This window comes from Gracilinanus agilis, chromosome 3, assembly GCF_016433145.1.
Source record: "Gracilinanus agilis isolate LMUSP501 chromosome 3, AgileGrace, whole genome shotgun sequence".
NCBI classification, from domain to species: domain Eukaryota; kingdom Metazoa; phylum Chordata; class Mammalia; order Didelphimorphia; family Didelphidae; genus Gracilinanus; species Gracilinanus agilis.
In genome coordinates this window covers 464,369,138-464,385,603 of record NC_058132.1, presented here as the reverse complement: position 1 = coordinate 464,385,603, position 16,466 = coordinate 464,369,138, and the positions used below count along the sequence as shown (strand labels likewise).

General features: G+C 37.0%; 1 protein-coding gene across 1 annotated transcript in view; it reads left to right on the top strand.

The window, feature by feature from the left end:
• Positions 1–14,796, top strand: part of SHROOM2 (shroom family member 2) — a 258,104-nt gene extending 243,308 nt beyond the window's left edge. Inside the window, exons 10-13 of the mRNA XM_044670384.1 lie at positions 2,058–2,241; positions 8,771–9,043; positions 11,884–12,184; positions 13,516–14,796. Coding sequence (XP_044526319.1) covers positions 2,058–2,241; positions 8,771–9,043; positions 11,884–12,150 — 724 coding nt within the window. The 3' untranslated portion in view covers positions 12,151–12,184; positions 13,516–14,796. The remainder of the gene's footprint in view (positions 1–2,057; positions 2,242–8,770; positions 9,044–11,883; positions 12,185–13,515) is intronic.
• Positions 14,797–16,466: the final 1,670 nt, after the last annotated feature.

Here is a 16,466-nt window from a genome sequence, read left to right as displayed (position 1 = left end):
AAAGTTTTTGAGTTTGGACAAGTAATTTCTCTGAACTTCACTAGCCTGATCTGTAAAATTTGGATGATAAAAGATCATATACAGATCTAGATTTTCTGTATTCCGAGTCGACATAAATAAATACTGATCCATTTGAGGGCACTATTTTGAAGCTTCTGGGTCCTACTAATAGGTAGATATTTTAACAGCATTAGAACTGATTTAATAATTAAGACAAATCCAGTCAGGGATTCTACAATAAATGATGATTTCCTTACAACCAAAGCTAATATGAATTGGTCTTTTGTGGTCTAGAGAAGCATTTGTCCTAATATGCCCTAGAATCTTCTCTTCAGAAAGTATTCCCATAGTGATGAGTTGCTTCCATAAGTGATCTCTGGATTCAGACCCACTATCAGCTACATCAGTGGTTCCCAAACTTTTTTGGCCTACCGCCCCCTTTCCAGAAAAAAATATTACTTAGCTCCCGGAAATTAATTTTTAAAAATTTTAATAGCAATTAATAGGAAAGAGAAATGTACCTGTGGCCATCACCGCTCCCCTGGATCGCTGCAGCACCCACCAGGGGGCAGTGGCACCCACTTTGGGAATCACTGGGCTAGATTCAGGAATCTGGTTCACTCTACAGTGTCAATGTCCAGTGTCCACAAGTTCAAATCCAGACTCAGATACTCCTTAGTCATATAATTCTGGCCAAGTCACTTAACCAATGCTTCCCTCATTTTCTTCAACTATAAAATGAAGGTGATAATAGCACCTTCCTTGCAGGGTTATTGTGAAGTTCAAACTAGGTAATGTTTATAAAACTCTTAGTATAATGCCTGGCACATAGTAGGCACTATAAAATTGTTTATTCCCTCCTCTCTCGTGTGTACTTTTTAGTGTATCAATGTTTATTGACTTTTTCCTATGTGTGCAATGGCCCATGCTAAGTACTGAAGTGAATGTGAATTGCCTTGACAAATTCTGCAAACTGGTAGGAAGAGGGGGCTGCTTGCCATTCAACCTGTATTATCCAGGGACACCATATGCCAAGGAAATCCAAAGCCTGTCATTCACTTGGTCCTTCTACCAGAGATGCTCATGTCCTGTTTTCTGCTTGCTTTTATAAATTTTGGAAATTGAATTTAGATGATACTCCTTTTTTAAAAAGATCTATAGGCACATTTTATTTTATTTTTATTTTCTTTATTTTATTCCAGCAATAAATCTACACATAAATTTTTCAAGGTTATATGATTCATGTTGTCTCCTTCCCCTCTCCCCTCCCTCTAGTTGACAAGCAATTCCACTGGGCTTTACATGTATTATCACTCAAAATAGAGGTACATTTTAAAAGACTTGTTTACTGATGTGTCAACTTTTACTATATAAGGCTTATAGATTGAAAAAAGTTTTTAACTTAGCAGAACTAGGATTTCATCAGTGCAAATACCTGTTCTGCAGATGCTGTGGAGAGGTCTTCCGTGCTTTCTTATCTTGGATGATTCTTATCCATGTTTTTCCATAACATATTCCATATCAGATCAAATCAACATGGAGAGCCTTCTCAAAGTTACTCTTCAGAGTTTGCCCCTGTCAACTTCTACTTTTCTAAGCTCCTCTCTAACTCAAATCTTCATTGATTCTACAAACTAGGTTACCTTGGACTTGTCATTTAATTTTCCAGAATATCAATTTTCCAGCATCTCAAGTTTTCTCACATGTAAAATAACACGGGTTAGACTAGATCATCAAAGTTTCTGTCTAGCTCTTAATAGTCTGAGATTTTTATTTCAATCTAAATTATAATTAAAACACCAACCGAAAATAGATGTTTCAGCTGTACATTTTGATTTATTTCTCTTTTAATTACATACATTTACTGGATTTGATAACCTACAGTTTTGGGGAGCCAGCTTTTTTTTTTCTTTCATCTCCAGACCCATTCACATCTTTCTATCAAAGCCAACATTTACTGTACTTGTCGTCACCCAAAGGACAAGATTGGGGAGGGAGAGCGGGGACATCCATTGCGCTGGTTGTCAGCAAATTAAAGTTTTGACTTTTTAAACCAGGAAAGAAGAACAGAGCATGCCATCTGCCATCTCCCTGACAACCAATTCTACTTACTACAGTACATCTGCACCCAAGGCTGAGCTTCTGATTAAAATGAAGGACATGCAGGAACAGCAGCAACAGCAACAGCAGATTGCAGAGGATTCTGAAGATGAACTCGACCATGACCTGTCAGAGAAGAAGGTAGATTTCACTGAGATTTCTTTCTTTCTTTTTTTTTTTTTAAATTTTTTATCATGCAAAACACACTTCCATATTGGTCCTTGTTGTAAGAACCCACTCATATGAAACCAAAACCCCAAAATAAAAGTGTAAATTGATGTGAAAGATAGTCTGCTTTGATCCTCATCCATTCTTTCTCTGAATGTGGATAGTATTTCCCATTGTAAATCTTTCAGGATTTAGACTAAAATTCTAAGTATTTATGTATATGGGGAAATACAACCACACACACAAAAAATATTGATCTCCAGGATTGTGTTTTATTTTTATCTAACAACCTGGAAAGAGAGGGCTCCTGACTAAGGTCTGAGACATTAGCATCCTGTTGTGTTTTTTTGGTACAGTCAACACATTGGTATGAGTGTTCACCTCATCCCTGGTACTTTGAAGTTTAAACCTTTTATGGTTAGGCCACATGAGGTTAATTTAGCTCTCCCAGCATTGGGCACCATTGCCCTGGGACTTCCCAGCCATCATTTAATAATGCAAATAGGTGCAAATTCAGTTATATTGACTACTTACACTCTTAGCTTTGCTTAAAGCTTCACCTTTTGGTTCCATCAGAGGGTGTAGCTCTCTCCCCCCATTTTCCCCTCTAGTCATTTCTTTTATTGCATATGAGTTTTAACTGTATTTAACACTGATCAAAAATCTGAGCACTTGACGCCCAAGTTGAATAAATAGACTGTCTCCTTCAGAACTATTTTTTATAGGATGTATAAGAGTTAAAGAATGACCCACGGAAAATCTTGCCACAATTTCTAAACAGTCCTGCTTAAGTCATAACTCAACACTGTTATCACCTACACTTCAGTTTCCCTAGTGACCCTACACCGCTACCAAATTAGGAGACAAAGGGGTGGGATAATCTTAATTTCTAAAATTATTTTCATTCCACTAGCATGAATCTATGAACAATTATTATGTTTGTGTTAGATTCATTGTACATTTAGTACTGGCCTTGGGTTTTAAACACAATATGAAATTATTTTATGATAGAAAAGTGGCGAATTAGTCTTTAAAAACTGCTTTGGTGTATTTAAGACAACAAATATTTAGTAAGCACCTATTACATACCAGACATGCCACTAAAAATGGTTTATTTCTTTAGGATCCCAGGCTGTGATTAGGGAAATAAAAAGTAAATTTTAGTTTTGTCCAAATATAATTTCATAATATTGCCACTCTTTCTGGGTCCTGTTAGCGGGGAGGGTACAGAGTGATTCATGCAGAAAAAACAAATCTAGTTTTCTCATTTTTGTGGTACATGTGGTACATATTTTTATAATTTGGATCAAACAAGACACTAGCACTAGAGTTGAAGTCAAGAAGGCTTGGGGTTCAAATCTAGCCTCAGACACTTACCTAGGCAAGTCACTTAACCTCTGCCTCAGTTTCTTCCAATGAGGATAATAAAACCACCTATCAGGGGTCATTCTTAAAATAACAATGAGTTGACATATTTGAAAAGTGTTTTGCAAACCATAAATGCTCAATGGTAATAATATTAACAATAACAATAATAATCATTATCATATCATTCCTTAGGGGAAAAAGCACACCTTGATTTAAAAGTTTTCTGGAAGGGGCAACTGGGTAGCTCAGTGGATTAAGAATCATCCTAGAGACAGGAGGTCCTAGGTTCAAATTTGGCCTTAGACACTTCCCAGCTGTGTGACCCTGGGCAAGTCATTTGACACCCATTGCCTAGCCCTTACCACTCTTCTACCTTGGAACCAATGTACGGTATTGATTCCAAGATGGAAGGTAAGGGTTTTGAAAAAATATTTCAAAAAAATTATAGGGGGCAGCTGGGTAGCTCAGTGGATTAAGAGCCAGGCTTAGAGATGGGAGGTCCTAGGTTCAAATCTGGCCTGAGACACTTCCCAGCCACGTGACCCTGGGCAAGTCACTTGACCTCCATTGCCTACCCTTACCACTCTTCTGCCTTGGAGCCAATACACAGTATTGACTCCAAGACGGAAGGTAAGGGTTTAAAAAAATAATAATAATAAAATAAAAGCTTTTGGAAAGTCCTGTATCCTTCTCTCTGGCTTTTAGCTCTCTATCCTTTTTCTTACATTAGTAAGCTAGTAAGATTTTCACTTTCTAGCTTATCATAAAATGATTGCAGTTCAATAGTAACTTGGTCATTAGAGTCTTTCTTCCTGACATCCTCTGCATGTAAAGTAGCTAATTTTCTGTATAAACTTCTTTTTTCACTCCAATGAATTTTTTAAAAATAATTTTACTAAGAGATCTATTTCATAAATCAGTTTGGATGGGATGCCTTCCAGGATTTAGGTGATTGATTGTTTTTTCAATTATGTCCAACTCTTTGTGAACTCATTTGAGGTTTTCTTGGCAAAGGAAGATACTGGAGTGGTTTTTCATTTATTTCCTTCTATGGATCATTTTTTATAAAAGAGGAAACTGAAGGAACCAGAGTTAAATCATTTACCCAGTGTCACAGCTAGTATGTGTCACAGATTTGAACTCAGTACAGAGGTGGTCTTCCTGACTCCAGGCCAGGCACTCTTATCTACAGTACCACCTAGCTGTTCCCAATTTTCCTAAAAGAGACCTTCATAAGTTAATTTGGATGTGGTGCCTTCCAGGATTTAAGTGATTGATTGGCTTAACATACTTCTATTGGGCTTATGCCAAACTCAGGCTTCCAGAAAGGCTTCAGATGTCTTTGTTCATCCCAAGAATTATGATATTTCCCCCTTCCCTTAAAAAAAAATTAGTTCTTATTTAATAGCCTTCTTAATAGCAATTCTAAAGTTTATTCTTGATTAAGAAAGGACCTCCACGCCTTTCCTTTTCCCCCACCCCCTCCACCCAGTCTTTACTTCAAACAAGTCCAAGGCTAGGGCTATTTCTCTCATCAGTTTTAATCAACATCTCTCTACCACTAAATTCTAAGCTTCATTTTATGATCTTAAGATTTTGTGCTAGAAGGAATCTCAAAAGTCATCTAATTCATACAGAGGTAGACCTGGGAGAATCCTTAGAAGACTCCATTTGGAAAGGAGTAAGTGACTTGACTTAGCTGGGATTTGAACTCTCAGGTCCATTTTTTAATTTTTAAACCCTTACCTTCCATCTTAGAATCAATACTATGTATTGGTTCCAAAGCAGAAGAGTGATAAGAACTAGGCAGTGGTTCTACCTGAAGCATTGCTCTAAACTAGACTTTTAAAATTCTTTCTTGGCATAAAAAGCTTGCCCAAACAGTCCACTGCTGAGCTAGACCTGCTTTAAAAGATCCCCTTTCTTCCTTTTACATGATTTTTTTCTCCTCTTCTTCTGAATCCATCCCATCTTTGTTTTGTTATGGTTCTTCTCTTCATTTCTCATCTCTTTATCTTGGCCCCCCTCCCCATTATCTTTATCTACTATATAAATTCTTTATCTCTAAGTCTATTCTTTTGCCTTCTTATAATACAAACACTGGCATATCTATAAATCAGTTACCTTTGAAATACTCCAGCCCTAGCATGACTGTGGGCTATCCACCTTTCTGGCAAAATATATATATATATTTAAACTCTTACCTTCAGTCTTAGAATTAATATGGTGTACTGGTTTCAAGGCAGAAGAGCAGTAAGAGCCACCTAGCTTTCCCCCAGCAATATTTTCTAAAACAAAAACAAGAACATTGAAGAATTGTTTCCTGTTAGGGCTGAATGTCACAGTATATGGTTACTGAAATGTGCTCTTAACCTTGAAGTGTTTCCCCAAGTTCAGGAGTAAAATGGAAAAGAGAAATTCTCTATTCCCCTTTTTTATCATATACTTGTTACCTGAATAATGTGTGCTAAGAAAAAACAAAATGCTATTCATCACCATGGAATTCTAAAGTTGATTTAAAGTAGAATGCTTTTTAAAAAATAATAGCTACTAAATGGAGAAGGATATATTTGAAACCAAGATACATGGGTTTAAAGATGTAAAGGTTTAAAAAAAAAGAAAGAAAGAAAAGCAAGATGCATAAGGTTTGAGTGGATCAAAGTATATGTTGACTCCCAAAGCACTAAAATTACTAAGAGAGAAATGCAAGAGCATTCTGAGTAAATAAGACTCGACCTGGTCAATCCAAAGCAATTTAGAGGTTCCCTGTGTACTTAGGAGCAAAAGCTCTCCAGATTAATCAGTCAGTGGGAATGTATATCCTATAAGACTGCTTACCATTTTAATCAGCTCTGAGTATCTCAACATACTGATAAGCCTAAGACAAATTTCACCTGAAGGAGGGGCGCCCTTATACTCCCTGTGATTTAAGTTTAGGTCATTGAGTCACTTTTTGAAAAATCTTCTTTCATTTGAACTGTATGAAAATTGATCTCAATTTTCTTGAAGAATTATTTATACTCATCTTAGAAGCTATGGTAGGTCAGGGTATTTAGTCAGCAATGTGCAGGAGCAATAGTTTAGCTATTTGTTCATTCTGATATGTTTCCTTCACACAGAAAAAGAGTTGCTGGCCTTAATTACTTCTTCCTGTACTAATTACAAGTTTAGAGAGGCATAGAATCCAATTTCACCTATCATAGTTTATTAAGCTATAAAACCTCTCATTCTTTGATGAAATGTGGCTTACTCTTGGCTTGTTTTGTTTTTTAATTCCAATCTTGAATAAAGTGTTTCCTTTCATAGATGATTTGATTTTTAAAATCCTTGATGAATTTTTAAATTCTGATTTTTTTCCTTTATCCTTGACTTAATCTGCACCTGGAATTTTATTTAGCTCATCATCCACATCTGTTTTCCAATCATCATTTCTTATGTATTTATGTATATGCTAGAATCCACCACCACCTCAGAATCCAGGATGTGGTTATTGAAAAAAGGGACCTTTTGTGATTTTCAGGTTTAAGTGGTGTCAATGACTGAGGGATGTGGTACCTCCATGGCTCTCCCTTTCATCACATCTTTAGTATTTAACATTTTTTTAAAAATTGAGGTGGGGGGTGGACAGGATGGCAATTAGGTGGCTCAGTGGATTGAGAGCCAGGTCTAGAGACAATAGGTTCAAACCTGGGCTCAGACATTTCCTAACTATATGACCCTGGGCAAGTCACTTAATTCTCTTTTCCCAGCCCTTAAACCACTTCTCTGCTTTGGAACCAATACAAACTATTAATCCTAAGACAGAAGATAAAGGTTTAAAAAAAATGTAAATGTTACTGATTGGTAGAAGTGATTTCAATAAAAGACATTTTCAACACTCACTTGAATCATTTTTTCAGTCTTCACTTCTCTATGTTTTGCAAGAAACCTTAGTAATGGGACTAATACTTCATTGTAGCTATAGTATGATTTCATTGGTGTGGGTATTTCCTCCAGCTGTCTTACTCTATGTATCTCTTGTCTCTGTCCTCCCATAAATCTGCCACAAGGGATCTACTCATGAAATAAAGAAAAACAATAGGATTGCTAGATGTAAATAATTTATATGTTATACTCCACTTGAAAGTCTCAAAAGAACTCAACTAAATTAATTTGTGAGGTCTCTATAGTCTTGGGGGAAAAAAGTTAAAATAATAATAGGTAATGTTTTTATAGCATACAAAGGGCTTTTCATTCATCATCTCATTTGATCTTTACAACAAACTTATGAGGTAGGTTTTGCAGCTTTTATTATCCTCATTTTACACATGAAGAAACAGATTCAGAAATATTAAGCAAATTGCCCATGGCCACAAAGGTAGATAGAGGTAGGATTCAGAAGTGGGTTTTTATTAATTCTAAGAATAACATTCTTTCCATCTTACTACATTGTCACTAATTAGAAGTAGGTGCTATTAACTTCAGATGTTATAACTTTTTATAATCATAAAAGGATACCTAACTAGAATAGATCATATAGTAGTGACCTATGTGGATAAATCACTGAACTTGGTGTCAGGAAGACCTGCCTCTAAATGTATGACTTTGACATACATTTATCACAACTTTCCCTAGCCTCCCTTTTTTCATCTGTAAATTGGGGCTGATAATATCTCACAGGGTTGTTGTACAAATGAAATGAGATCACATTTGCAAAGTCTTAAAGTGCCCTAAAAATGCTAGAGAGTTTAGTAGCAGTAGCACTAGCAATAGAAGTAATAATAATAGTAAAATTTTAAGTTCTAGTCTTTATTGCTCCAGTAATACTTAAAAAAATATTTTTAATTAATAATATGGAAATAGGTCTTGATCAGTGACAAAATGTAAAACCTAGTGGAATTGCACATCGGCTATAGGAGGGTGGTGGGAGGAGGGGAGGGAAAGAACATGATTCATGTAACTATGGGGAAATAACATTAATTAATTACTTAATTGAACTTAAAATTTATTTTTTAGGTAATGCAAAGGTAAACTTCAACCTACCTACAAATTCTATTTTTGTTTAAATCGGCAAAGCTTTGTAGCAGCTGTTAATTTTTTCATCTAATTGGAAAATGGAGTTAAATGTGTTTTGTGCCTTCTTGCCCTTCCACAGCAAGAGCTCATTGACAGCATCAGCCGGAAGCTGAAGGTGCTCCGGGAAGCCCGAGAGACCCTATTGGAGGATATTCAAAACAACAATGCTCTTGGGGATGAGGTGGAAGCCATCGTGAAAGATGTCTGCAAACCAAATGAATTTGACAAGTTCAGGATGTTCATTGGAGATCTTGACAAAGTGGTGAACCTCCTTTTGTCCCTGTCTGGAAGATTAGCCCGTGTAGAAAATGCTCTGAATAATTTGGATGAAAATACATCACCTGAGGAACAGGTAAGGGAAAAAAACCACACACATACCTTAAACTGACAATACATACACACATTCCCATTCTCCACTGAATCTGCCATTATCCTGATGCCTTTTCTCTTGGCACAGAGTTGACCTTGGGTCCTCAAAAGACCAAACCAACAGTTTTAGCTCTGGAAGACCTTACCTTATTTAAAAGGTTTTCAGCAATGGACCTCATGATAAATTCCATGTCTGTTACCTGAGGGTCAATCTGACCACATTCAAAAAGTTCTATCATCAGAATTTGTCCTACCACATGATGATGGGGGTTTTTTAATTTTATTTAATTGATTAAGAGAAATTTTCCATGGTTACATGATTTATGCTCTTTCCCTCCCCTCCTCCCACCCCCTGCTGTAACTAATGTGCAATTCCACTGGGTCTTACATGTGTCATTGATCAAGACCTATTTCCATATTTGCACTAGGGTGATCATTTAGAGTCTACATCCCCAATCATATCCCAATGATGGGGTTTTTTGGTCATAGCAATCCAAGATAACATCTACCAAGTCACAGAGGGATTTCATTGGTAAAGAAAATACCCCTAGCTAGATGTTTAAATATATTAAAGGGATAATAATTACTCAAATTTATATAAATTCATTACATTGGTAAAGGAAATTCACACATCTAGATCTTTAGAAATACTGAAGTCATAATAACTCAAATTTATATAAACCTTTAAAGATTTATAAAATGCTTTTCTCACAATACCCAGGGGAAGGAGGTGGTGCAAGGATAAAAGATACATTTTACAGATGAAGAAACTCTCAGGGAGGTTAAATAGTTGGTTTCTTTCATCGCCTAGTGTCACAGATAGGACTAGATCTTCTAACTCTCAAGTTCAAGGGTATTTCTATTATACTACACCATAAATACAAATTTCTCTTTACAGAAGAGAGGAAAGAATAGGGTAGAGAATAGATTTTGTTCTTTCAGGTATTGCATTTTCTTAGGAACACTATGAATATTAACTATGAAATGTATATATGGGGACCTGAGATCAGAGGGTTTTAGAGCCAGAAAAGGAACCTTCTATAGAGGACCGAATTTAGATTTAAATCAGAATTTAGAGATCATCTTGTCCATTACCTTCATTTTACAACTGCTACACACACACAATTATGAATTTTATCTACCATTGGCTCAATAAACATTTTCTATTAAGCCTTTACTATATGTATGCCAGGCATTGTGCTGGGTGGGCACTGAGGCTGTTCACATTCTATTAGAGAATATACATTTATTTGTATATTTATGTAGATAAATATATACAAAGTCAATACAGCATAGGATGTTTCTTTTTTCAGAGAGAGAGAGGCACTTAGGAAAGTCTCATGTAGCAGGTGACATTTGGCTGAGCTTTTAAAAAAAACCCAGGAGGGATTTTAAGAAATGGGTCTACAAAAGATATACATTCCAACCCATGCAAAGACACAGAGAGGAAGATGGAAGGTTGTTTGTGAGGAACTTCAGGAAGACCAATTAATCTGGGCCATAGAGAGTGTGAAGGAGAGACAGGCGTAATTATCATCCAAAAGCTGAAGATAGGGACTTCATTTAGAAAAATAAGTGTCTTAGCTATCATTTCAGTTGATATTTTGAAAAATTTTTTCCCCTATTTACCCTTCTTAGTCTAATTCATTTCCTCAATAAATACTGAACACTTGTTGGGGACACTAGAAAGTACACACTATTGCTCACATAGCATTTATAATTTGATTTAAGACTCAAGATGTAAACTTGTTTAAAAATCTAAATCGTAATGAGAATTGAGTAGCAGTATGACATAATAGAGCTCTCTTAAGGAATACAAAGCACTTCCCTTTCGATGACCCTGTAACGTTTATAAGGAACTCGGCAATTACTTGGATTACAGAGTGAGGGCAAGGCAGGGAAAATCGAGGATGACTTCAAGGTTAAAAGCCTGATCCAGTGGGTGCCATTCATTTAGATGAGAGTTTAGAGGGAGAAGCAGGTATATGGGAGAAGGTAATGAATTTTTTTATTTTAAAATCATACAATTTTGGACCTTCAGGTCTTCTTAAAGATTGTTTTATGTATGAAGGTCTAGAAAAGGTCTTCCCTTCCAAATAATAATAATTTTTTTTTCAGTTGTGCCTGACTTTGTGACCCCATTTTGAGATTTTCTTGGCAAAGATACTGGAGTAGTTTGCCATTTCCTCCTCTAGCTCATTTTACAGATGAGAAAATGGAGGCAAACAAATAATTATCTCATAAAGCAAATATTGTGAGAGGAAATAGAGTGTAATAGATAGAAAGCTGGCCTTGGAGCCAGGAAGACCCAACCTTGACTGAAATATACTGGCTTTCTGATCTCACTCGAGTCCTTTAACCTCTTGGTGCTCCAGGCAACCCTCTAAGATGATAAGTTCCAGAGAAAATGCCTGTCTGTATTGGTAAAGAATCCCCCCATTTGGACATTCTTTGTACCAAAGAAATCATAAAACCAAACCCTAGCCCCATGCACAGCAACATAATTATCCTTTCAAACCTATTAAAAACAAAGTGTTTACTGACATTGGTAGAAAAAGTTTCTTCATTTAGGGGTTCTCTAAAATAAGAAATTTCAGATTCAGTCCCTATCCCTAAAACAAATAATAGCCTTCAGAGCTAAAATTTTGGGGAGTGGACAGAGTGGGGGTGTGTGTGTGAAAGAAAGAGACAACTGTTTTACAGGTAGTCAACAGAGGAGATGACAGTAACCCTTGCAGGGACCTCCTCCAGCCTTGCCTACTGCCCCATCTCTCGTTCATCTCCATGCCTGCTTCTTAAATATCGCACTTTCTCTACCTCTAGCGAACGCTCCTGGAAAAGCAAAAACTGCTCACGCGCCAGCACGAAGATGCAAAAGAACTCAAGGAGAACCTGGACCGCCGGGAGCGCATCGTCTTTGACATTCTGGCCAGCTACCTGAGCGGGGAAAGCCTGGCAGACTATGAGCACTTCGTGAAGATGAAGTCAGCCCTCATCATCGAGCAACGGGAACTAGAAGATAAAATCAAGCTGGGCGAGGAGCAGCTGAAGTGTTTGACTGAGAGCCTCCCGCCAGAACGGGCCAAGTAAAAGGAGAAACGCCCTGGTGGAGGACTGGAACAAGGTTCTTTTTGAGCCCACTTTCTGAGTGTGCAAAGTAGGGGGTGGGGGTGGGGGGGACTCAGCTTATATTTATGCCCTGTGGAAAGAATCCTTAAAGAAAAATAGCAAAATTGCTATTTTACAAAAGCAATAACTTCCTTGTTTGTTTTGTTTGGATGATGTATTTAAATTTTTTTGTAGTTCCTTCTCAGTGCTGAGCTTAGTGGCTCATCTTATCCTTCCGTCTTTAGAAATGACTGCCAGTGAAAAACTAGAGAAAATTTTAAGCTTCAAATTCGGTGTTTTGTGAAGTCTGTTCCAGTAGTGCATGCAGATAATTTTTTAATGAAATAGCTACTATTTCTCCTGTCTACAGATGCTGTACGGATTGTTGATGAAGCCAATTTAAATGAGGATGTGGACAATGTGCAGCCTTACTAAGGAAATGAGACCTCTCAGAGGCAGACGAACTCTGGTGCAGATCTCGAAATAATTCATCCAGGGAGCTGGGCTGCATTTTCCTATATGTTCCATCTCATTTAACCTTATGAGCATTAATTTATCAGATTATATAATGATGTTATCTGGTCCTAGCAGATGATAATAATTTATTAACACTTTGGAAAGGTGAATGGTCTGTTAGAGGTTTAGAACCAGTTGTGAAATTGAATACCTAAACAGTTGGCTCAGACATCCTGAGATTGAAGCACCACTTACAGAAATAAGTGTGCATGCTTCTTTTTTTTGTGTGTGTTTTTCTTTGCTTCAACTCAAATGATGTTTCCTTGCTGACTCAGTTCATTATTTTTGAAAATGTCCCTAGCAGTAAGTAGCATGGCCGTTAGGATTAAGGATTGATGTTTCACCAGAACATCTTAATATAATCTATATTTCCTTTTGCCCTATATCCCAGTCATTTTGTGTGCACATAGTCACAAAAAGAATGACACTCAACACTGCTTACCTCTTCCGAAGTCCTTAAGTGTGTCACCAAAGCTTTTTGGACACATTTCATTCTGTAATTTGTCTAACCCTACTTTTAGCCAACACCCAAAATGTATGATTGCTGTGTGGAATCTTTTCCTAACTGTTTTCTACAAGTTTGTATCCTGTTTTTATTCCTCATAAACCAAAATTCCAACATAAGAAAAGGTTGTTTTCCTGTGCTTTCAGTAGCCTGGTTATTTTCACAGAAGAGAATTTGGAAGTGATGTGCTTCCACAGAAATCATTTTCTAATTCAGTGCACATTTCAGGGCACGAGGAGACCTTGAACAACTTCATATTTTAGGTCGTAGTAGGACTATTGTTAAGGGACCATTTTAATACTTTTTTAATTGTTCTCTTTCTACAGAATGTTTTCCAAATTAGATGGGCCAGCCTTCCTTTCAATATCCATTGGAAGAACTACATATATACACCCACACACATGAACTTTTAAAGAACAGTGAGAAAATACACTCACTAAACTGAAAAAGAAATCAGTTCCTAACCATAACACAACTCTTAACATTTATACTTCTGGAAGTCCTTTGTCAATTTTGATGAAGTTGCTAATTAGGAGATTCCCACCCTTCCCCCAGCTTCAGAGGAAAATACATACAAAATTAAATACTTGCATACATGTGGGCAGACATTCTGCATCATTGGAAGAGCCTTCCATATCAATGAATTCATACATCTACGAATCTTTGAATATGTGTATGCATACATATATAAGCCACTCTTTCTACCCCAATGTAGACTGATTTTTTTTTCCAAACTTTTTATTCCTATTACATTAAACTATCTCCCCCAACTCCCATCTCCAGTTGGAAAGCCTCTAAACTTCTAATGAAGTAGTCTCCCTTCTGCCCAGAAGTCATTTGCTGCTATAACAAGTAATATCAAGGCAAATGATATTCTTTGTCCTTGATTCCCACCTCTTTCATTGTAGCTAAGCTAACTTAAAGAATTTTTAAAATTTAAATGCTTTAAAAAAAGTTAGATGAAGATAGAATGTAATCTCCCATTCCTTGCCTGCTCCTACTCCTCCCTTAAAGGAAATTCAGTGTATTAAGCATGTTGCTGATTTTGTTACTAAAAAATTTATGATTATGTCCGTCAGAGTATTCTCTTCAGTGATGCAGAGTACAATATAGTTACTGTGGTTGTTTTGAGGACAAATGTATGTGTAATGTGAATAATATAATTTGTGTCTGTATCTAATATTTTGATTTAGGCGTCTCTCACACATAGCAATACAGTTCAGCAAAGCAGTGTCTTTTTCATCACTGCCCCAATCCATTCCCTCTTTTACCTCTTCTGAAATGTTTGGTTAGAAGGGACCCAAAGATTCTTGTGTCTCCCTGTACATAAGTTTGTAAATAACTATATATTGCTTAAGAGAAATCTGGTGCTAATGTTTTGCCTCTGGCATCTCTGAGGTGATGGCTAATTCTTCACCTGACATTATAGCTCCATTGTAGACTTCATTGTATAGTGAGATTTCCGTCCTGGTTACTGGCTGTAGCTTGGATTCTGCAGTCATTGGTGGGAAAACGTGTACAGATTTCACACTTGACACTTAACACTTACTTACTGGCAAATTACACTGCTTGACTTAAAGGAAATAAATAGTGTCTATTTCAATGTATCGCATGCCTGTCGCTGATTTGTTATTAAAAGATCCCAGATTTTGTTTGTCTGAAGGCTCCACATCCTATGATTTGAAATGTGAAATTTGAAAACTCAAGAATTTCATCATGCATTTATATACTGGTCTCTGCATTTCTTAGGTAACTCAAAAAAGAAAAGGTTCATTTACTCAAGTCCAGTCAATCTTCACTCAGGAAAAATTCAAGGTTAAATTTAGATTTATTTGTAAATGGGTTTGTGAATGACTATAGTCAACCTTTGGGTGAAAAACCTCTCTGGACCTACCCACACTTACCTTCTGATAAACACAACAGTCTGTTCATAGGGCTAAACTTAAAGACTGTCTAGCTTGGCAGGAACTGACAGCATCAGGACTCTACTGTTGCAGGCTTCTAAAACCCACCGTTATCTCCAGACCACAGTGAAGAAATGAATCATCAGAACAGAGAGGGAGATCTGGACAGGACCTGGGGACATTCCAGGCTGACCCTCTTATTTAAATATAAGGAAACTAGAGAGGTTAGAATTTGAACCCATGTCCTCTGGACTCTTGTGAGTCCAGCTATCTATGATGTACCTACTTCAAATTTGAAAAGTCAAGTATTTCATCATGCATTTATATACTGATCTCTGCATTTCTTAGGTAACTTAAAAAAGAAAAGGTTAATTTACTCAAGTCCAGTCAATCCACACTCGGGAAAAATTCAAGACTATTTAAGATTTATTTGTATTTCATACAATTATAGGCCTGGAGGGAATGTCACTCTTGAGTCCAAAGTTTTATAAAGCAAATGCATTTGTCTTTTAAGATGATTGGAAAGTCTTCTGAGACACCATAATATTGTCCTTTCAAGCCTAGAATTTTTTAAAAAGTAAAAGGAGGTATATGCAGGGTAGTTGGGGAAGGGATTGCAAGGCGGGGGGGACAGGCTATAGGAAAAGCACTATCCAAGCCTTATCCAAAGGAATTTAATATTGGAGCTGAATATATCTTATTTGTAACATGGATTACACACAAATGGCTTACATGTTAGACTGGGGTTTTTCCCTCTTTCCTTATGTATCCAGGACTTAACACAATGCCTGGCACATTAATAGATGTTAGTTGACTCACTGATATTGATATTCGATATTGATTTTAACTTGGCTATCCTCCCTGTATGAACTGCCGTACCTATATGCTTATTCCACACTCACTAGGTGTAATAATAGAGAGCCAGTGACCAATGTTTGATAGAGGGGAGACAAGAAAATCTATATGATGAGTCTCTCTTCCAGCTCTCATAGGACAGTGATGGGCAAACTACCGCTGGCAGGCCAGATGCAGCCCCCTGAAATGTTCTATCCCACTACAGGACATTATTCCTAATCTGACGAATACAATGAGTAGGATACAAAACAATGAAACTTCAGAGTTGCCTTAGAAACAGACTGACAGATGAGCATTTCCTTTCCTTTGACCCCCTCTTTAAAAAAGTTTGCCCATCACCGCACTAAGGGAATGTGCAGGGTCAGGTATCGGAAGGGCAAGAACTCACCCTCCCTTTCTCTGTCTCTGCTACCTATACATTTTGAATCAGGAAGGAAGGAAAGAGAGCGGGGGAAGGAAGGAATGAGAGGGAAGGAAGGCAGGAAGGAGAGGAAGAAGGAAGAAATGAGAGAAGGGAA